The sequence below is a fragment of the Nomascus leucogenys genome, chromosome 4 (genome assembly GCF_006542625.1).
Source record: "Nomascus leucogenys isolate Asia chromosome 4, Asia_NLE_v1, whole genome shotgun sequence".
In the NCBI taxonomy this organism is placed as follows: Eukaryota; Metazoa; Chordata; class Mammalia; order Primates; family Hylobatidae; genus Nomascus; species Nomascus leucogenys.
The window spans coordinates 81010374-81032365 of NC_044384.1; the positions used below are offsets into that span (position 1 = coordinate 81010374).

General features: G+C 57.8%; 1 protein-coding gene across 11 annotated transcripts in view; it reads right to left on the bottom strand.

Moving 5' to 3' along the window:
* SYT7 (synaptotagmin 7) overlaps positions 1 to 21992 on the bottom strand; it is a 68832-nt gene that overhangs the window by 25854 nt on the left and 20986 nt on the right. For 2 of the 11 annotated variants that reach the window (XM_030810908.1, XM_030810905.1), the window contains exons 2-7: positions 18036 to 18139; positions 13237 to 13316; positions 9049 to 9180; positions 7903 to 8127; positions 4088 to 4456; positions 53 to 175 (exon numbers count right to left, since the gene is read on the bottom strand). In XM_030810908.1, coding sequence (XP_030666768.1) covers positions 53 to 175; positions 4088 to 4456; positions 7903 to 8127; positions 9049 to 9180; positions 13237 to 13316; positions 18036 to 18139 — 1033 coding nt within the window. The other 9 variants (XM_030810909.1, XM_030810907.1, XM_030810906.1 and 6 more) reach the window with 8 other exon arrangements.

Consider the following 21992-nt stretch of genomic DNA (forward strand, 5'->3'; position numbering starts at 1 on the left):
CCGCGCCTCCTTCTCTGCCGCCGCCGCCGCAGGCCCTCGCCTGTGCTCGTACCTCTTGTCCCCCTGAGCGTTCTGGTTCTGCTGGGTTCCTGGGTTTTGCAGGTCAGGGATATTGGCAAAGTCATCCTGTTCCGAAAGCCCTAAGACCAAGGATAGCACCACCATCCGGCCTTCCCTGCCCGGGGTGGGCAGCCCACAGGCCAGGGTGAAACGAGGAGGCCCCGTGGGCGGGGGCAGGGGGGAAGGAGAGAGAGAGAGAGAGAGAGAAAGAGAGAGAGAGAGAGACAGAGACAAAGAGAGAGAAGAAAAAAGTGTAAGAAACTGGCCCTGCAGGAAAGAAAGCAAACGTCAACAGTTGCAGGATAGAGTGGGGAGAGTGGAGGCAGGGAGGGAGGGGAGGTGACTACGGCCTGAGACTCCACTGGTCCGAGCCAAGAGCAAGATTCTCCAGAGCTAAACTGCAAGGGGCTGGGCAGAGGCCTGCAGAGGTGGCCTGTGGCTGGGACAGTCCCAAGGGAACACGGGGGTTAGGGTGGGGGGAATGAGCATAGGCCCTGGGACCCCACAGATTTCAAAGGCTAATGCATGCCCAGCTGGACTCGCTCTGACCATCTGGGCCACTGGGAGAAGAGGGAGGGGCTCCGTCACTATCCTGCACCGGCACTGCGCAGGCTTAGAAAGTTTTGAAATCCAATGGGCACTGCACCCTGTCCTTATGGAAGCCCTTCATAGACAACGCTGTGTCATGGTGAACCAGATGTCCTTGAAGCCAGGTAGGGTCTAAGGAGCTACCTCCCCTAGGCTCCTGGATATACAAGCCCATCAGAGGAGAATGAAAGTCCTTTGTGGTATATGGCAACTCGGCCATAGTGGCTGTCTCCTGTGTCCTCCTTACTGGAGATCCAAGGAATGAGCACCACTGCTGAGTCCAGGTCAAGGGCCTTTCATTGGAGAAGAGGTCCAGAAGGCACCACAAGCCAACGTGGCGAGAAAGTGCAGGAACTTGGCAAGGTCTGGAGAAGTTTTGGCAGGACTGCAGGGAGCCTGTGCCTGCAGTGAGAGATCGTGCTTTGAGGGAGCACGGTCAAGGCTGAACGGGGAGGGGGTAAGCAAGAAGGCGAGACTCTCTTGGAGTGGACATGTGGGCAGCCGGATGAGGCCAAGTGTGACACCTTTAGTAGGGGGCATTCTCAGAGAACCATCGGGCAACTTGCCAGGGTCTTTGCGAGGTTACCCGCATTTGCCGGGCGGGGGAGAAGGGAGCATCATTGGCGACCCTGCTGTCCCCGAAGACCATCAGAGTCCGTGAGCGTTTTCTGGGTGCTTTGTGGAGCTCCTCCAGTGCTGGGCCTCTCATCAGAACAAAAGGAGAGGGAGGGGTTCTCGGACAGGCCAGGCATGAAAGCATGTCTCAAGAAGGGCCAAAGGGAAGACAGTAGGGCTGACGGAGTATTCTGGAAGGGAGAGGATGCTGGGTCAGGAAGCCTACCACTTCAACCACTGTGAAGGGAGGCGAGGTTTACAGAGGAAGAGCTTGCTCTAACTTCTCAGAGCAGTTGTCAAACAGGGAACAAACAGGCGAGAAATAGCCTCTGATGTGAGGGGCGAAGGCACGAGGGTCTTGGAAAATGGGACATTACCTCTGGGGTCCCAGTGAACGGAGGGAGCTAAGTGGCTGCTGTACCCCTCCCTGTCTTTGCATCTTTGGTCCTGGGCACAGTTACTCCAGGCTGACCCTTGTGCTGGGATCTAACTTTCGGGAAAAAACTCTGTCCCCTCCCTCAGGACAAATCCTCCTTTTCTTTGTTTTCTGCCCACCAGTACTGTTTCAGAGTTGGTAAAATTCCATTTGGCTGCTCGGGAGCTAGTTGTGCTGGGGGAAGGCAAACTCAGTGAAAACAACATGTTTTTTCCCCAGTTAATGCATTTTTTAGATACTCCTTTTTCTCTTCTTAAAACCAGAACAGCTCCTCTGCATAAATTCCCGATTCGTCACTCTCTCCAGCTCTGCAGGCTGCAAGGGTTAGGATGAGGGGCAGGGGCTGGAGAGTGGAGGGAGAAGCTGGCAATGTTAGGGGAGTCATGACCATCAAGCAGAGGGCTGCTGCCCTCCCTGCAAGGGGTGGGTGGGATCATGGAGGGTCGGGACAACCCTCGCCACCTGCCTCTCTACTGGAGCCACCAGCGTTTGGGCAAGAAAAGAGCCTCAGAAACAGGGCAGCTAAATTGTAAATCAAGGGGCAAATTACAGCCCACGAGCTAAGAGTGGTTTTTACATTTTTAGAGGGTTGTTTTAAAGAAAAAAAGAATATGTGATGGAGATCACATGCATCTTGCAAAGCCTAAATTATTATTTGGACCTTTCTAGGAAAAGTTGGCTGACCCTTGAGGTGAGCTCTGGAGGTTGCCAGCAACTAGGGGGACATGAGACTTGTCCTGAGGCACAGAGCAGGGACAGAGGATGCTGTTGCATGCGTGATGCTGGACCAATCCTGGTTAGCTGAGAAGGCAGCAGGCAGGAAAGAGATGGTACCCAGGATTCTGGCAGGCCCCTGGCCCAGTCTGATGGCTGCTGGAACAGGAAGTAGGGTGATAGCTGTGATAAGACAGTCTGAGGTGGGGAGGAGCAGGGACGTGCAGGGGCCCAGCAGGCTCTCAGTCCTGTTCAAGCCACGCAGAACCAATTCCCTCGACTCTCCAAGATCCATGCCTGGATCACGGCCTCTGTCCCAAAACAAACCGCCACCTGGAAGACAGGAGGCTCTTCTGGGCATCTCATCTTGTGCAGGCGTCCAGTTAGATTCCTGCAGGTCCTCGAGTGGGGTAGAGCCCCAGAGAATATGGTGTCCTGATTTGCCAAAGAGTCACAGGCAGCATGTCTTGCTGGCCATGGGCCACTCGCACGGGTATGGGAAGCTGGCACGGCAGGGCCTCTTCGGATGGGGTGCCTCTCCCAGGGCAGCGCTCCCATCTGCCCGGGAAGGCCTGGCTGAGGTCTCAGAGGAGAGACAGGATGCTCCGAGGAACTTGCTTGCCTTCAGAATCCCTATATCTTGCCAATGCTTCCCTTTCCTCCTCCCTTTCTCCTCGCCCAGGCTTAGTGTGCTGGTCTCCTGCTCCGTGAAAAGTGCTCCCAGGGAAGACCTGGGCGATGGGAACAATCCCCAGGGCCTAGAAGGAAGCTCATGTTAGGGCAAAGGAGGGGGCTGATATTGGGGATGGCAGCCCAGACCTGTCTTAGGCTCTGAGAGTGGAGGGCAGATGTCCAGAGAGATGCTGGGGAGGGGGCTTCCTGGGTGGGGCCCCTCCAGGGAGAGCAGGGGGTAGGCGAATGGCTGGAGGGAATGGTTAATGTTAGACACTGATGGTGTGTTGTTACTTCTTAGACCTGTATACTTGAAAGAAAGCTCCAATTTAGAAACAACCTTTTCTAAAGCTTTGGGGCAACATCTCAGATTTGTCCTCAGGGGATGGGTCATTACTGGAGGAAGGAGACTTGGGAAGTCAGGACGGGAGCTGGAGGACAGGTGGCTATAGAAGGTCAGAGAGATGGGGGAGGGCTGGTGGTAGGGACAGGGATAGAGGAAGTGAGAGGGAGGGAGGGGTGTGGGCCAGGAAGGCTAGCAGAGTCGGGTTACAGGGCAGAAGTAAATTGCAGGGGAGGAGGCAGGGCTGGAGATGAGTAAAAGGGATGGGTTTGGGAGCAGAAGGGGGAGGAGAGAGGTCACAGGAGAGAAGGAAGACTGGCCAGGAGGCCAAGAGCAGCCTGGGACTAACTGGGGAGAAGAGATGTATCTCAGGGCATTGTCCAGTGTCTCCACCTAACTTTTAGGAGGGAACTTCCCTGAGCCCTAGAGCACTGAGGGGGGCAGGGGTCCTCATAGGGAGGTGGCTGAGAATCCTTCCGTGGTGGCCTTCAGGCATGAGCCACAAGAGGCTAAGGAAGGGGCTGCCGAGTCTGCTTGGCACCCTGCCAAGGGGATGGAGGGCCGGGAGGTACACACAACCAGCTGCTCCCAAGGAGATCTGGGGGGCAGGAGGCTGGGTCAGGGAGGTGGGGGCCGGCCCGCTCAAGGGGAGGACTTACAGGAAGGATTTCATGTCCAAGCCTCGGTTTCGAATCTGCCCCACCACGTGGTCCCAGCTGCCCGGGTTGGAGCGGCTGCGGCCCCCCGCCGCCCGGTACTTGGAGCCGGCCGAGGTGCCCTGCCGAGCCTGGCCCCGGCCATAGGCCCGGGGGTTGGGGCCTGGCGCCGAGGCCATGTGGGCCTGTAGCTGGCCCAGGCTCTGGCTGGTGGTGGGCTGGCTGGGCTGCCGGCCCCGCTGGTGCTGGCTCAGCGGCTGTTGCAGGCTCTGCTGCCGCATCAGGGTGCGGGGTCGCTGGCATTTCGGCTCTCCCGTGGAGCTGGGGATAGACTCAAGGGTAGTGGCCGTGGACAGGGTGGAGTCCTCGAAACTTGGGGCAGGTGGAGGAGAGGAGAGAAAGGAGAAGCAGATGAAGGGATCACAGTGGAAGAGAAAGAAGCCGAGGGCCAGGACTAGGAGGCCCCAGTGCAGGGTGCGTGCTGCCGGACCTCGCCAGGCCTCCATCGGAGCTGTCGCCACCGCCGTCGCCGCCACTGCCTCGCCCAGGAGGCTGCAAAGCCCTCGCGCCCACCCTGAGGCCCCAGGTCGGCTCTGCCCACCCACCTTCTGGCCCTGGCTCAGCTAGTGCCAGAATACCTCCTGGCTAGGCCGACCTCCCTGCTGGTCTGAGTGGGCTGCGAGTGCTGCCGAGGCTGCGTGGTGAAGGCAGGTCCCCTGGGCCCTGCGGCTGCCTGTCATGTTGGAGTGGGAGGGGTGGAGGGAGCTGCTGTGGCCCCTCCCACTATCTCGCTGGGGGACACCAGGAAAGTCTGCCTCTGTGTTCTAAGTACTGCCATCCTTTGGAGACAGGAAGAAATCCAGGCCAGTGCAGAGCTGGCCTAGTAATCCTGGGGAGGCCGGGGAAGCCATTAGTTCTTATACTTTGTCCACAGAGGCAAGGAAGCGGCAGACCTCTACCCTGTGGCCAGCGCAGCCTTAGGATTCAGGCTCTGGCGTGGATCTTTGCCCTCTTTCCAGGGTTCTTTGTTTCTGAGGTCCAGCATCCTCTCCTGGGACCTTGGAAATATCTCCCAGTCAGAGGACTGGACCAAGAAAGAGTGCAGACAGGGTGGAACCCAGTATCCCCTCATCCGACACTTCACCGCAGTTCTAACAGAGAACAGGGTGACTGTCTTTGATGTATCTGCAAGGGGATGCTCTCCCACAGGCCCATCAGCATCTCTGAAATGCACTGGGAAGTGGGGCAAGGACAGAGAGGAACTAGGACATGGCTGGTCAGATGCAGTATAGCCTCAGAGAGAACTGGGTTCAAACCCCACCTCTGCCACTTACTAAATATGGGACTCTGGAAAAGTGACTCCACCTCTCTGGGCCTCAGTTTCTTCATCTACGAAATGGGAGTAATAAAATAATCCCCAAGCTTCCTCTGTCACAGAATTGCCATGAGGATCTAATGAGGTTGGGCTGTGTTGAAAATGCTGTATTGGTAAAAGCTCCCCATGCCAGTGGTTGGAGTCAGAAGTCCCTGGCCACCCCTGGAGAATCTGTCTGCTTCATGCGCTGGCTGGAGATTTCACCATATCCCACAGGCAGGGCTAGAGCCAGGCTGCCCCCAGGCACCAGAGCGGAGCCAGAGACTGGGCTGAATGAGCAGCTTTGGGTGAATCATTTCTCATCTTGGAACTTCAGGGGTTCCAATCTTCTCCTCCTCTGTCTCTTCCCTCCACCTCTCAATCCAGTGGTCTTGGGGAGGGGTTGGGAAGCCACTGCCTGTGGGCCACATCTGGCCTGCTGCTTGTCTCTGTAAATAAAGTTTTATTGGAACCAAGCCATTGGCATTAGTTTACATAGTGTCTCTGGCTGCTTTCATTCCACAATGGCAGGGTTGAGTCATTGTGCAAGACTATATGGCTTACAAAGCCTAAATATTTCCCAAGTGGCCTTTTACTGAGTAAGTTTGCTGACCTCTGGTCTAGGGCCATGGGGCAGCCAAGTATCCCCTGGGCTGCCCAAGGGAGGAGGCCCCAGAGCCCTTGGGAGCCACCTTCACCACCGCAACCAGACCTCAGCTTTGCTCACCCTCTGAGCCTACCCTGGGAACCAAAAGACAACAGTTAGGCTACCCCTGTGGGCTGAGAGAAAGAAGAAGAGAGAGTGAAAGAGGGAGAGAAAGAGTATAGTAAAGAGAGAGCGAAAGAAAGAGAGAAGAAAGCAAAACGTGGCTTTAGCTGGGGTCTTGGAGGGGTGGCAGCCTTGCCTGACTCAGGCCTGAAATCCGGGCTACCTCCAGGGGCAGGCCCAGGCCTGGCCGGCCAGGTAGGCCCACAGCTTCCTGGGGGCAGGTCAAGGCAGAGGGAGGGCGGCATATTGGCAGCTGCCTCCTCCTCCTCCTTGGTGACCTCATTTTGGTTTCCTATCACATCCAAAATTAGTCCAATTTACAACCTCTCAGTCACAGGAAACTAAAATTGGTTCCTCCAGGCCTGGAGGCAGCGGATGGCATGGAGGCCTAACCAGCCTGGAGACTGGCCGGGGCAGGCTGGGAGGGTGGGGCACTGGGCCGGGCTCTCTGAAGGGGTGTGTGGCTTCCCTGTGGGACCCTCCTGAGGCCAGATGTTGGGAGAAATTGGCTTGTGTGCACTCAAGCCAACTAGCGGAAGAGATCTCGGTACAGTGGCCTTCAGTGCTCCCAATGGCAGGAACCACAGGTCTTCTGAAGAGAATCAGGAGGGCCCTCAGTTGAGGCAACAGGATGGCCCAACAGCTAGGAAGGGGCAGGGCTGTTGGCCTGTTAAGTGGGAGGCTGCTCCATTAACTGGGAGTTCCAACTTCTGAAAATGGAATTCATACCCCAAGGGAGACTGGTCACAGCTCAAAGGACTCAGGACCTAGAAGGGCTCTGATGAGGGGAATCAGAAGTTTCCAAAGGCCAAGATGAGAATAAAGCTGCCCCATGAGAGGGGATATACTGTCTGTGGAAAACAGGGGCCAATCCTACGTCCATCAGCCAAGAGTGGGCCTGACGGTTCGACAAGCTCAGACAGCTATTACAGAGGGGACGGCTCCTTCTGCCTGATATCTAGAACACCCCATGATATCTGGCGAGTGAAGCTAGCTGGGGTTTGACAACCCAACCTCCAGGAATACATGGTCCCAACAGCCAGTGGTGGGATAGCTTGGTGACCAAGACTGGGACAGCCAACGGGGATGGCCGAGATGAGGATGAACCGATGGGGCAGCCTGCGGCTGCTCGTGAGTGGCTTCCACAACAGATGATGTATGGTTCAAGCAAGACTGGGACAGCCAATGGAGTCACCCAATGGTCAAAAATGGAATGGCTCAACTTCTGGGTCTAGAGCCATCTGCTGGCAGTAAGAGGGAAAGCCTGGGAGCTGATGGGTGATTGTCAGGTTGAGAGTGGGCCAGATACCCAGGATGAGATGGAACAACCACAGGCCTGCTGCCCATGGAGGGATGACCTGGTGGCTGAGATGGGGTGGCCAATCAAAGAGGATGGGATGACCCGGGGACTGAAATGAAGCTGCCCTGGGGGCAGAAAATGGAATGACCTGGTCACTGGCAAAGGAAGGGACTGACAGGGCATCAGCCAGAGGCTGAAATGCATCACTGTATGGCTGAGTTCATTGTGCCAGATGGCAAGGATGATGGGAGAGTCTCATGAAGGGATGGAATGAGCCAGGGGCCGAGGACGGCACCTCTGGGGGCAGCAGCGGGAATGCCAGGGGTCCCGCTGTCCACCCTGGCAGGGCAGGCCTGAGCTCACGGCTCCAGCAGCCATGGGGCGCCATCACTCACTTGGACAAGTTGAGCTTCCCTGCGGCCAGGTGGCTCTGCACCGTCCGCCAGCGGCCTCTCCCCGCCTTGCCACCGCTGCCCGGCTCGCTGGGGGCAGCCCCGCCGCTTCTCAAGGCGTCCTCTCCAGTTGGCGGCACCGGCGCCGGCTTCTCCCCCAGCCGGCCTTCCCGCTCCATCGCCAGCCCCGCTGCGGCGGCCACTTTGGCGCCGGACAGGAGGGTGCCACTGGAGGCATGCATGAGGCAGCCAGGCCAGAGGGGCACCGGGGGTGGCGGTGGGGGAGAGAGGGCAGGCCATATGTGGGGGTCGGGGGGTGGAAGAGGAAGAAAAACAATAACAGATAAAAGGAAGAAAGAGACAGTGAGAGAGGAGGAGGAGAGAGACAGACGGACAAGAGACAGACAGAGAGAGAGAGAGAGACATCAGCACTGCAAATGGGTTAACAGCGGAGCCTGCAGAGAGGAGAGAGGGGGACCGGGCGGGCTGGGGGTCGGAGAACAACGCACCACGACAACGGAGGGGGGGCCCCTCCCCACCGCCTGGGGCAGGGGCGGCGGGGGTTGGGGGAGGGCAGCCACCTCCAACTCTATCCCACAGGACAACGAAGGGTTAACGACGGAGGAAGAGCGGGCTGTCCAGGCCAGGAGGCCCCAAGGCAGGGAGAAAGAGAAAGCCGTGTTAGTCAGAGTTCATCACCACCACCACCACCATCACCGCCACCACCGCCACGAACCACCGACCACCGACCACCGACCACCGAGCAGCCACGGCAGCACACAGCGGGGAGGAAGAAGCGACCACAACCGAGGGGGCGGGACCCAAACGGGCAACCCCATCCTGACTGCACAGAAGGTGGGGTGGGCCCCGGGACCAGCTGGGGGGCCAGGTATGGCTGCCGAGGAGGCTCTCCTTTAAGGCTGGCCCTGGGGGAGGGGACGGGAGCGGGCAGGCAGGTGGGCGGGGGCAGGTGGGGTTGCTCGTCTCCATGGTCGGCCTGCCCATGGGGTGGATGGGTGGGGAAGTTGGGGGACAGGAGCGAGAGGAGAGAGGGAGTGAGCGGGCCAGGGGTGGGTGGGGGCGGGAGGAGGGAAGGAGGGCGTGCGCGGATACTCGGTACATATGATCAAACCAGGTAAAGTCACTCACTTGAGGGACAGTCGTGGGTCGCCATAAGGGGCGTAGGGTGAAATGTTTAGAATAAACTCCTTGGGAGGGTAGGAGCTCCATTTCTGCTGCACTGTGCTCTCATTGTTATTCCAAAAGTCTCTGTCTAGATCACTGGAGGGGCAGAGAGAGAGGGGAGAAAACAGGGAGATACAAGAAGAAACAAGAACTGCAAGTCCTGCGGGGGCAGAAGGGACCAGGGCCCCGGGGCCGGGCACACAGTGGGCAGGGCTTCGTGGGTCAGCTCCTGCGGGAGGAAGAAAGGCAGGTGGGCACCGCAGTCTGTGCCTGGCACACACACGCATACACGCACACGCACACATGTGCAAGCATACCCATGCACACGTGCACGCACTCGAGGGCCAGGAAGCCACACAGAAAGGAGGCAAGCGGCAGGCGGCAGACCGGAGCCTCGCACCTGGGAAACTGGTGGGAGAGAGAAAATGATGAGAGGAGGGGGACAGAGGGGAGAAGGGTTGGGGACGAGGCCTGGGGTGAGCAGGGGGAGTGGGAGAAGGAGAGTGCTGGTTTCTGGCTAGATGGACCTGAAAGGCAGATCAGGCCCAGGTGCCAACTTGCTGGGCTCTACCTCTCCTGGCCTCAGTTTCCCTGCCTGTCAAAAGAGAAGACTGGCTGTAACTGCTATACTATCAACTCTCTCACTGCAGAATAAAAGCTCTAATACTGGAGAACTCAAGGTTCTCTCCTCTTCCACCTTCTCTCCACTGAGGCCCTCCTGGGGCAGGCCCAGCCCCTTGCCCATCTTTCTCCTCCTCTTCCCACTGGCCCGAGGGGCTCCCTGGCTTCCTCTGCTCTCTCTTCTACTCTGTGAGGCTGGGCTGCAGCCTTAACCTAAGACTGGGGGATCTCAGCTGAGCTGGAGACCATCTCTACTCCTTGCAAATGTGGCAGCTGGGTCACCCCACTCCCCTGAAAGGGGAGCTTTCCTGGGCCTCTGACCTTGCTGAGGATGTCACTAAGGTAACCAGGGGGCCCTTCTGTCCTTTGTAGCGGGAACCTGTCCTTCTCTCAGTGTGTCCCTGGCCTGCCTGCCGGGGCAGCCCCTCCCTCGGTCCCTGTCCCTTTCCAAGGTGGAGCTGCTGGGTCTGGAAGGGACCCTCACCCTGCACTCTCCACCTTCTCCTGAGAACGTGGGGATTTGCAGGTGGGGTGGGTGGCAGAAGCCTTGGCCGGTGGAGGGCATGGCTTAGAAACCCTGGGAGCCAAGGACAAGGGGCGCCACCAGCTCATCAGGCTACTGGGACCCCAAGAAGCAGGACTGGGAGTACAGGGGGAATAGAGACAGTGACTATTCTGGAAGGCAGCCATGTTTCAGGCACGGGAATGCCTCTAGGGAAGGGGCCCCGGGAAGAGCGCTGGGGTGGGCCTGGGGAGGACTGAGGCTGTGCCGCTCCCCAAGCCAAGGTGGGGCAGTGTGGGGAAGGGTACCGGTGGGGGCACACCCCACCCCCCAGGATCAAGCAAACATGTTCTTGTGGGACCTGCTTTTTCCTCCATTTAGAATTTGACCTTGACCTTGGTTCTTAACCTCAGACTCAGGCACAAAAGTGAGAAAGATGAAGAGAGACTGAGCTGCCACCATAGGCCCAGATGAGATGGTGGCATTGGGCATCCCTGCTGTAGACAGATTTCTCTGTCCAGAGTACACCTTGGAAATGTCTCACAGGGAACTCTGTGTGCAGGGTTCAAAGCCAAAGCATAGAGCCAGCTCACAGGGGCAGTAAGTGGTGGGTATGGAGGAGGCAGGACAGGCCCCAGGGGAACCTATAATCCCTTGACAAAAAAAACCCCTTCCCACCACAGATGTCCCTTCCCAGCAGAGCCTCACACAAGGGTATGGATGGGGCCTCCCTGTGTCAGGTGTAACAAAGATGGAACAGGTAGGAGCCCCCCTTTCCCGCTCCCTCCAGATCTCCAGTATCTAGGGCCATCCAACCCGAGGTCCCAGAAAAAAAATCCACCCAGAGTCACCACTGCCAGACTTGTCTCCCACTCTGTGTTCTGAAGAGCTCCAGGGTCCCTCAGGTTTTTCCACTGCGGTACTGGAAAAAAGGATCTTTGATTAAAGAAATTTGGGAGACACTGATTCCTTTACCGCAGGACTTCTCAGAGCCTTTAATGTGCCCATGAATATCACTATCGGCAAGAGGGAGATAGAGTGTGCAGTGTTCCCCAAACTTAGTTGGACATGAGACCCTTGGTTCGTGGAATAGCTATGACTCATCTGTGGGGCACAAGGGCCCTGAGGAACGCAGTTTGGAAAGCACTGCTAAAGAACACAGTTTCCCAGAATCCTTGATAAGACGATCCTTTGTGGGGGGTCCTAAGCCCATGGAGGGCTGTGCAGGAAGGAGGCTCTGCCTCCTGTGACTCCACTTACTTGGGACCTTTCTGTTCTCTGGAAAGAAGCAAAGGCCTAGGTGCATGCAGACACACATGGTGGCTTCCGTCCCTCGGGGCAGAGGGCCTCTCCACTCAGCAGCATCGGGGGCAGGCTAGGATTGTGAGTGTGGGGGCTGCAGGACCACACAGAGGTAGGCTGGACGGCCGCTGCTGCCTCACTTTGTCTTAGAGAGCCCTCATGGGCACTGGTCCCAGCCTGGCACAGCCTGCTGCCCGCCCTCCCCCTGGTTGGGAATACTTGTCTCCTCTCGTGGGCCCTTTCCAGGACTCTGGGCCCTGCCACACGCACCCCTATCCAGGAAGGTTATGATCACCTGGCAGAGACAGGCCCCCAGCCCTGGCCTATAGCTGTAAACGGCCTGTCCTGGAGGAGGCACAGGTGCTGGGCTGGCCGCGTTCCCCCACGTGCTCCCTCGCCTTCAGAAAGCCCGGGCCTGCACTCTGCAAGAGCCCCTGAGCCCTGCCAGCACTTGGCTTTGAAGACTGGAGCCTGCGCAACCAACCTAGCTTCAAAGGCTCCCACAGCCTCCTCCTGAGCCTCCCGCCCTCCCCTAGCCTCAGCCTGGCCCATCCCTCCTCTTGCCCCACCCCAGACACATGCACACAGCTCCTACCAAGGCCCCAAACAGGATCAGTGCAAGAGATGAACAAAATGGGGCAGAGGAGGACCTGGGAGGGAGCCCTCAGGAGCGGGGTGGAGGGTTGGGGACGAGTGGAGAAGAGAACGTGGAGAAATAGGAAAGGGACGGGAAGGGAAGGGGAAAGACACACAGGGGAAGGAAGGGGAGACCAGCAGTGGGCAGGGGCCAGAGGGCAGGGGGAGGGTGGCTAGGCCTTCAGAGGGAGGAAGAGTGGAGGTAGGGAGGGCTGGGGGCGCTCGGCTTCTAGGCAGAGCCCTTTGCCTGGCAGGCTTGGTCCAGGCCAGGCTGAGATGTGGGGCTACCACCCCTACCTTGACCTCTGGGCTCAGCAGAGAGGAAGGGGCTGGGGCCACTGGCCAGTGGGCACAGAGGCCTCCCCCTCAGCAAAAGCCTCCATTTCCAGAGCCCAGGTGGCCTGAGTCCCCAGCCAGGTGGGTGGGGGACTTCTCTTGGTGTCTCCCAGTGACCTCAGCAGAGGGCTGGCCAAGGTGGTCTGCAGTGGGAGAGCAGACCCCTTGAAGAGGGCTCTACGGCAGAACAAGGAGACCTAGGTGAGGCAGAGACAGCCAGACACGCAGCAGCCAGTGGGGGTGACGGGGAGGGAGGGACTGCTCCCCAGCGCTCTGCTCCCCAAGTGGCCCAGACACAGGTGTGTCTGCCTCCCCACTTCCAAGTCATCCTCAAACACTGGCAGGATCTGAGAAAAGAACCTGGGGCCCACTAGGGAGGGGCTTCCCCAGCCTAGCAGCAGGGGCCCCATGAGAGGGGCCTGGAGGTCCAGGGAAGCCTGCGGGTGGTGGGCACAGTGTGTGTGACAGGAGGGTGGGATGAGAAAGCAGCAACCAGGGTTGAGGTGGGCGCAGACGGTGCGAGCAGCGGAAACGGAGGCCAGGGACTCCGGAGCACTGCGAGGGGCTTGGGCACAGGCAGAAAAGACGGGGCCCCTGAGTTGTTGGGGGTGTGTGGAGGGTGTAGAGAGCATGGCATCAGGGTGTGAGGGAAGTGAAAGTGTGTGGTCAGGTCTGTGGGGCTGGGGGAGAGAAGGGGCTCCTCCCACCTGGGCTGCTTATGTGGCCCCATCCCAAACTGGCAGCCTGGCACCTACTTGATAGCCTTCTTCTCACTGCGCCCACGCCCTGAGTCTGGCGTGCCCACCGTCTCCAAGGAATTCTTGTAGCGTTTGCCCTGTGGAGATAGCACTGGGGTCACTCCTGGGGAACAGGACTGTACCCTCCCCACCTCCCCAGAACAGGGACCCGGGGGTGGGGGGAAGAAGATAGACTGGAGTCGGGCCATGGCAACAAGGCCAGGACCAGCGTGCGAGGCTGTCACCACGGTGGGGGCCAATCCCCTGGATGCCTGCTCCCTGGTTGGCAGCTCCTGGGCCCCATCAGGCTCTAGGACCTGCCCCACCCACCTCAACCTGAACCTCATCCCTGACTCCCAGGGATCAGCCCCTCCTGTCTGCCTATCTCCTGGGGCTCTGGCCTAGCTCCCAGAAACACAGTTCCCTCTGCCACGGACAGACGGCTCTCAGGCGCCTGGCCACGTCACACTGTCCACGTCACCACCCCCAGATGGTGGGGGTGGCATCCTGCAGGGCAAGGTTGGCAGTGGCCAGTGATGTGAGCAGTGGGGGCGGGGAGAAGGCCACATCCCCAGTCCTGCTTGGGGCTGTGTCCACCATTGTCTGGGGGTTCTCTGGGGGGTCCTTGTGCCCTGGGGCTGTGAGGCAGGAGCAAGGCTGTTTTAGGAAGGCAGTCTTAGGAAGAGAGACTGCCCGCTGACTCAGAGGCAGTTGCGGGGAGGCAGCCTGGGCCCCTGCCCCCCAGAGTCCCTCACACTAGCAGAGGGAGGGAGGGGGCAGGGCAGCGGGTGGGTACCCCAGGTCCTCCAGCTAAAGGAAGGGCCATGGGCACAGCGGCAACTGGGCCTGCTGCCGGGAAGGTGAGCACCATTCACCTTCTCAGTTTGGGTTTCTAAATTTAGCTCATGCAGAGCCTAGCCCCATTAACATTCCTGGCTGCCACCAAGCGTCCTCACACGCACCCATGGGCCACAGACCTGGGCCAGGTCCAGGGCTGATATGGGCAGTCGGGGGACAGGGGCTGTGCGGGGGTTGGGGCTGCCTCTCCCAGCCCATTCTCCCACTGGGCACTGGCCTGCCCCTCCCCGGCTGCAAAGACACACACACACACACACACACACACGCACACACGCACACACACGCACACATGCGCACACAAATGCTTCCCAACACCCCGTCATGTGCACCAGCACCACAGCCACAACAGTCAATTATTCCATCCTCTCTAAAGCAGAGTAAGAGCTGTCACTGCCATGATTCCTGTCACAGCCATGCTCCCTGACGCTCCTGCCAGGGGCAGCCCCTTCCCAGGCACGGGAGCCACCTATCTAGGGAGACTGGCAGCAAAGCTCCCTCATCCCACCAGCAGTGCCCTACACCTCAGCGTTGCCTGGGGCTTGGCTCCAGCAATGCCACATGTTCCCCCGTCATCCTAGCCAAGTCTCTTCCCTTCTCTGGCCTCTTTCCTCCTTTCTGAAATGGTGTCACCATATGAACCCCTAGAAGGAAGACTCCTCATCCCTCCAGGCTCTCATCACAGATATGAGTATTTCTGTTTACTTACTTCAGCTCCTATCTCCCGGCATGTGCTCCCACAGAGGCAAGGCTGTGGGTTTCTGGTACCTAGTGTGGAACCTGGTACTGGGCAGTTCTCAGAAATCCTCACCTGGAAGTATCCCTTCTATGGCCCCATCCACCCTGGAGTCTGGGCCCCCAGCAGCTACCTCTAAGTCAGAACTTTAAGAGTTGAAATATAGAGATGCCGGACACCCTGGGTTCACAAAAGCTGCCACTCACAGCTCCATCTCCGATCCCTCCCATCACTACCCAGAGGTCCAAATCTCAAATAATTCCCAGTTCCAACTGGAAGTTGGAAGATCCTACGAGGCTGTGCCACAGTGACCTCAGGCCCCCTTTGGCAAGACCCTCAGGCAGGAGCCCCGCCCCACTATTCTCCAGCACACAGGCAGTGTGGGTCAAGAGCGGGGCTGCTGAGGGCATCCCATGCCACCCCTCGCCCTTCTCTTCCTTCTTTCTGGCTTGGCAGGAGAGCTTGCCCCGGCCAGCACCCTCTCGTAAGGCTGGTCCGCTGCCCCTTCCCCGAGGCCAGGAAGGGCAGGGTCAGCCCTTTCCGAGCCGCGCCCCCACAGACATTCTGGGAGCCTCTGTCTGCCCCTCTTCCTTCCCCAACTCCGAGAACCTTCCCCTCTGGCTTCGACTATTGCTCTGCAGCAGGAGCCGAGGCGCTGTGGGGGACAGGAACCAGGCCAGGACTTGATTTGGAGGGCAGGGGGACAACCCAAGTTAACAGGAAACCAGGCAGGGTCCAGGTGACATTAGGCAGCTCCAAAGCAGCCCAACACCACCAGCCCGCTTCTCAGGGAGGGGTGGCCAGGCTGATCCGGAAAAAGCCAGCTGGAGATTAAGGAAGTTATTAATGTTTGGAAATGGGATCTGGGCTGTCAGGGTATCACGTCACTGCTGCTGAGGGGACAGGCAGGCAAGGAGAGCCCAACAACTGTGTGTGTTGGGGGATGGGACAGCGTTTTAAAGTCCCTTCCATGGAGCAAGGAGACAGCCTGATCAATGAGCTCCCTGGCTTCTGGAACCCCTGAGGCAGAGAGGAGGGGGTGGCAGGGCTTGGGGGACTGGGGAGAGTAGCATTCTATCCACAGCAGGTCAAGAGGGACAGCCTGTGGTCTGGACCCTGGGAGGGTTCCTGGCTGGGGATTGCGGGGAGGGGCTGGGGCCAGGGAAGAGGCTGCTTCTGCATCTCTCAGCTCCCAAGGCCCTTCCTGTGCTGACAGCCCCCCATCTGCTGCAAAAGCTGTTGTCTTTGAACTCCTGTCCCCAGGCCCTGCCCCGACTGGAGGTGCATGGGGGTGGGGTAGAAACCAGTTTCAGTTGTACCTGGGTCCTGGAAGTCATCTCTCATCACACACACCCACACCCACACCCACACCCACACCCACACACACACACCCACACACTGCAGCACATATGCAGGGGAGGCCAGGAGGGTGGGGCAGACCCCAGCATTGGCTCACACAGGGTTGTGATGAGTTGATGCACATCCCACCACTGAGGGGTGAACAGACATACACAGACCGACAGACACACACACACAGACACACACACACACACACAGTGCACCAATACCCTCAAAGTCAACACACTCAGCACAGACCCCACACAGAACACACACACAAGGTCACCAGCAGCGCCTGCTCATGCAGCCTTCTTCCCTGGCCTTCAAATCCAGACAGACAGCAAGACAGCCTAAGGGGCCCTGCAACAAGATGCTCAGGGCTGCAGCTACACTCAGCCACTCCCCCAACCTCCGAGGACACTCACACACAGAGGCACATGGCCCAGCCTCCTCCACCACCTTTCCTGAAATTCTGAGACAGACGCAGACACAGGGGACCCAGGAACAAAGCAGGGCAGCCAGCCCGGTTCCACACACCTGCAGGCAGAGGGGGATGGGGTCACGCACACACTCGCACACATGCACACACACTCGCAGAGGGAGCAGAGCTGCCTCCACTGTGGCTCCTCCCCAGGGGTCGGAGCTGCCTGAAGTTCAACACCCAGGATGGAGCCGCATACTCCCAAGTCCTGAGTTTGCCTTTCTTGAAGGAGGCATGCTGAGTTCTGGGACTCTCCGGTCTTTCCTGCAGGTCTCTCACAAGACCCCAAAACCCCTTCCCAGGGGTATCTGCCCCTTTTCTTCCTCCAGAGGAGTGGGGCATGAAGCCTCTACCCACCCAGTGCCCACAGCCACACTGCTCCCCCCTTGTCCTTAAGGCCCCCCTGTGGTTGCGCAGGAAGAGAATGGGGTTCCCAGAGGTGGTGCCCTGCTCCTACTCCCACCATTCTCGGCCCAGGGAGATGGGGGATGCTTGCCAGTGACCCTCCTTCACCTGACTCCGCCAAAGGCGTCGCACCTCGGACACCCCCGGGCCAACCGTCGCCTCCCCCGCCCCCTGCTGCCCCTAAAGTCCCACTACATTTCTGGGCCAGGCGGCAGGAATGGGGACGGGAGTGGAGGTCTCAGGAATGGGGACGGGAGTGGAGGTCTTGCGGAGCAGCGGCTCGGGGAGCTGCGGGCTGAGGGCTGGGTGGGGCGGCGCGATGCGGGGCGGGCGGCTCAGCCCCGCTCCCCCCACCGGCGCCCTCGGGGGATGAATGTCCCTCCTGACGGTCTCCTTACTTATTGATGGACTAATCCTGCTCGTTAATTCCCCAGCCCTCGTTAAAAATGAAAAGGAGCCGTTTGTGCTTGTACAAACCCAACAGCCAGGATGGATGTGCGGGGGTGGGGCGGGCGGAGCCTCCGCATTGGCCACCGGCTCGGCCACGCCCATGAAGGGGAGCGGGCAGAGGGGAGGGGGCGCGGTGCTTAGAGTAGGGGCTCGATTCTCAGTCTGCGTGTGTGTGCCTGCGGTGCTTTATGCGGGAGGCAGGGCGTGCGTGTGTGTGTGTGTGTGTGTGTGTGTGTGTGTGTGTGTGTGTGTAGCTGCTCGCGTGCGAATGCCTGTGAGTCCTAAGTCTGTCCCCGAATGTATCCCTAGATGCATGGCTTTGGATATATACACAGAAGTATAGGGCCGAGACCCGGGTAAAGGCAGGGTGTGCATGCATGGATGCGTATGCACGTGGTCTGAATTTCTATGGAAGTGCCCCTGACTATGTGGACAGGTGGGTCACCTGTGTGCACCCTTGGGAAAATTCCCGAGCCTGTAATTTTGCGGGGTGGGGGGGGGCCAGTGTGCAGGGCCAGGCACCGCCCTCCAAGGGGCCCTCAGGAGCCTCACCAGTTTGCGCTGACACCAGTGGCAGAGGCCGCAGAGGACGACAGTGACGCTAAGGCTGACGGTGATGATGGCAGAGACCAGCAGGACGTCGCGAGAGGGCGCCCCTGGGGAGGACAGGTACAGGTCACACCCTCATTGGCCAGGGCCTGCCACCCTCCCTCAGCCCAGAGCCCTCCAGAACCACCACCCTACACTTCCATCTGGCCCCTTCACTGGGAACTCTGAACCCAGGTTCTACTCCCAGTTCTGCCTTGCTGGATGAACTTGGGTAGTTTCTCTCTGTGTGCCTCAGTTTCCTCATCTGTAAAATGGGGAAACTGTGCCAGTTGGCATCTTTCTCTGTCTCTCCCTGCATGGACCCTGTGTGAGTCCATGGGATCTGTGCCGTCCTCCAAACTTGAGACCGTCAAAGGGAGAGGCCAAATGTGCCCCTCAGCTCAGCCAGACTTCACTCGTTCATCAAATCCCTCCACAGGCCACTGCTCCTGGATGGCCTTTTCACACAGCACTCTTCCACCTGCTGCCCTGACGACACACACACTCTGAGTTGCAACTCCAGTGAAATTTGTCCAAAGGGTCCTTATTAGCTCTGACAGCCCCTCTGAGGATATCTGCCTCGTGGCACTAGCCAGTCATCTTGTTTCCCAAGACTCACCAGCCATATGTGTAGTCAAAGGAATCTCTGGAACCCTCTGGCCAGCTGTTGTCCCCTTTAGCCCAGCTTTCATTGGTCTGGAAGCCCACCCACTGGCCTCTGCACATCCCTATCCCCCAAGCTCACCCCCACCACACCATGGCTGCAGCCCATCTGTAATTCCTAAATGCTCTCGTCCCAAGTGCCGAGGTGCCATAAACTTCAGAAGTGGAAACCTTGGCACCCTCGGCAAAGATGAGACCTGTCCTGGGAGGCCTCTGTCTGAATCTCACCCCTTCCCAGGCTGTGTGGCTTCCACCAGTCACAGAAGCACTTGGTTTCTTCCTCTGTAAGTGCAGATCAGACCTCCTCCTCCGCCCTCCTCATGGGTGATTGTAAACATTAGCCCAAACCAAACGTAAGGAAGGCAAAAACTTTGAGGACAAATTCTCATGTGGGGCAGTGGGTGGAGACCCGCATAGATCACACATGCGCTATAAATCTGTTGTGTGTGCTGGGATGCATCCTAAGCCAAGGAGATGCTGTTTATTTACAGAGGAGCCTGTGTGGGCTTTTTGGTGCCAGTGATCATGGTAATTAAGAGTTGATGGTATCTGTCTGGTTCTGGTTCCTGTGGTTTTAGCTTCTGTCTTTCTTCCTCTCCTGGTCTCTCTTGCTTGGCCATGGAGCCTGGTGGAGGAGGGCCCAGCAGTCACCCTCAGGGATGACTCTCATCAGCTCTCAGGGGCCTCTGGGCTCCCTCCCTCCTCCACTCCAGCACCCTGAGCAGCCCTTTCTCTACCTGCTCTACTAGAACCCTCTTTGGGCCCCACCTCTCCCTTCCTGACTTCCTGAGCCTCCTAGTTGTGGGGAAAGACCACACTTGTGAGGCTCCCACCTGTCCACCTGCCAGGCAAATTCAGCCTCCTCCTGTACCAAGTCTGCAGCCTCAACCCCCTGGAAGCCCCTGCACCCAGTTCACTTTCAACCTCAGGGCCCACAGCACCATGAACTCTGACCTGGACAACCTGTAATCACCAAGGTCCTGCCCTTCCCTCTCCTGGGCTGAGGAGCACAGCTCTGCAAGGCTGGAGGGGCCACATTTGTCAAAGTTCTCAGGCCAAATGGGAGAACTAGGACTTTGATCTCCAAGCTTCCAAGGGAGAATACGAGCAGGACACTCCACCACAGCTCCACGGCCCATGGCCAGGCCTCCAAGGAAGGGATGGGCAAAGGTGCCTTCTGGATACGAGATCTGTTTCCCAGCTCTCCCCATGGAACCTGCCCAGCCCCACTGGAAGGGCTAGGGGAGCTGTGTGGGCTGAAAGCAGATGAGCCCACACTTTCCTTTGTTTAACTCACTTTGAAATAAAGTAAACTCCATTCTTACGCTGAGCTTTCCTCGGCAACTATCTATTAAGAATATATTATGAGTGGGCATGGTGGCTCACGCCTGTAATCCTAGCACTTTTGGAGCCAGAGGCAGGCAGATCACTTAAGGTCAGGAATTCAAGGCTAACATGGCGAAACCCCATCTCTACTAAAAATACAAAAAATTAGCTGGGCATGGTGATGTGTGCCTGCAGTCCCAGCTACTTGGGGGGCTGAGGCATGAGAATTGCTTGGCTTGAACTCTGGCATGGGGGTTGGAGGGGGGCGGAGGTTTTAGTGAGCTGAGATTGCACCACAGCACCCCAGCACCCCAGCCTGGGCAACAGAGCAAGACTCTGTCTCAAAAAAAAAAAATATATATATATATATATATATACATACACACACATATATATACGCACACATACACACATACACACACATATATATATATATAAATTATGAGGGTGTGTGTTTGTGGGGGAACAGGCCCTGCCCACAAAGAACTACCACTCCAGTGGGGAAGACAGGTTAGAATTAAGTTATCTCCTAGCATGCTAGGTGCCCCAGAACCATCAAAGAGCAGGACACCCAGCCAGGGGGCCCCAGACTCCAAAAGACCTGAGAAAAAAGACCCAAGTGTGAGTACCACCTCTGCCTCTTTTTTGTTGAGATGGAGTTCTGCTCTTTTCACCCAGGCTGGAGTGCAGTGGCATGATCTCGGCTCACTGCAACCTCCACCTCCATGGTTCAAGTGATTCTCCTGCCTCAGCCTCCTGAATAGCTGGGATAACAGGCACCCACCACCACACCCGGGTAATTTTTTGTATTTTTAGTAGATATGGGATTTCACCACATTGGCCAGGCTGGTCTTGAACTCCTGACCTCAGGTGATCCATCCACCTTGGCCTCCCAAAGTGCTAGGATTACAGGCATAAGCCACTGTGCCCAGCCCCACCTCTGCCTCTTAACAGCTGTGTGACTTTGGACAAGTGTCTTAACCATTCAGTGTCTCCCACAGGGTTGCTGTCAGCACTCAATAGATGGGTACTATTAGTATGGTTGTTGGTGTTTGTTTTATCTCAGGCATAAACAAAGGACCCTGGGAGCACAAATGAGGACTTTATCAATCTTGCGGGACTAGGGAGCTATCTGGGAAGGCCACCCTGAGGAGGTAGTGTTTGGTGTAGTCTGAAGATGGAAGTGAGGCGAAAGTAGGATATTCCAGGCAGAGGGAAAGGCATGGAGGTGGGAAAAGTGTCAGGCACATTGTGTGAGGAGCCAGACTTAGGGTACGGGGAGTGAATTCAGGGAGACCAGCCTGGAAGGAAAGGAGGGCCTGATGGGGAAAGGGCTTGTCTATCCAGCTGAGGGGCTTGTTTTGTTCTGTAGACCATGGGAGCCATGGTAGGCTTTTGAGCAGGAGAAGGATGGGATCAGATGGGTGTTTCACAAGCTCATGATCTGGTAGCTACAGTAGGAAGCAGCTGGAGGTCACGGCCACAGTCCAGGTAGGCTCCTCTGCTCTGGTGCCCTCTCCACACTCCCCCCTCCCCCATATACCTCTTTGCCATTAGGAATTCTCCAAGAGGTCACCTTCCTGGAGCTCCCTCCTTTTTTGTCAAACAAGATCCTTCTCAAAAACCAATCCTCAACCCCTGCTGCAGGTCAGAGAGTCCCTAGGTCAGAAGCCTGTTGATCTCAGAGTCCAGTGGGCACACTCTGAAAGGTCCCCAGAAACCCAACAGAAAACCCATCTTAAGCAATTAGCATTCTGTGGGCACAGCAGAATGAGCCCTGGGTTTGGGGTCTAGGAGAATTAGGCTAAGACCCTAGTCCAGCTGCTAACCAGTCATGTGGCAGGCAAGACACTCAACTCTTGGATTATCAGTGCCTTCATCTGTGGAAGAGCTGACCCTGACCCTTCCCCACTCAGAGGACAAGCCAGGTAT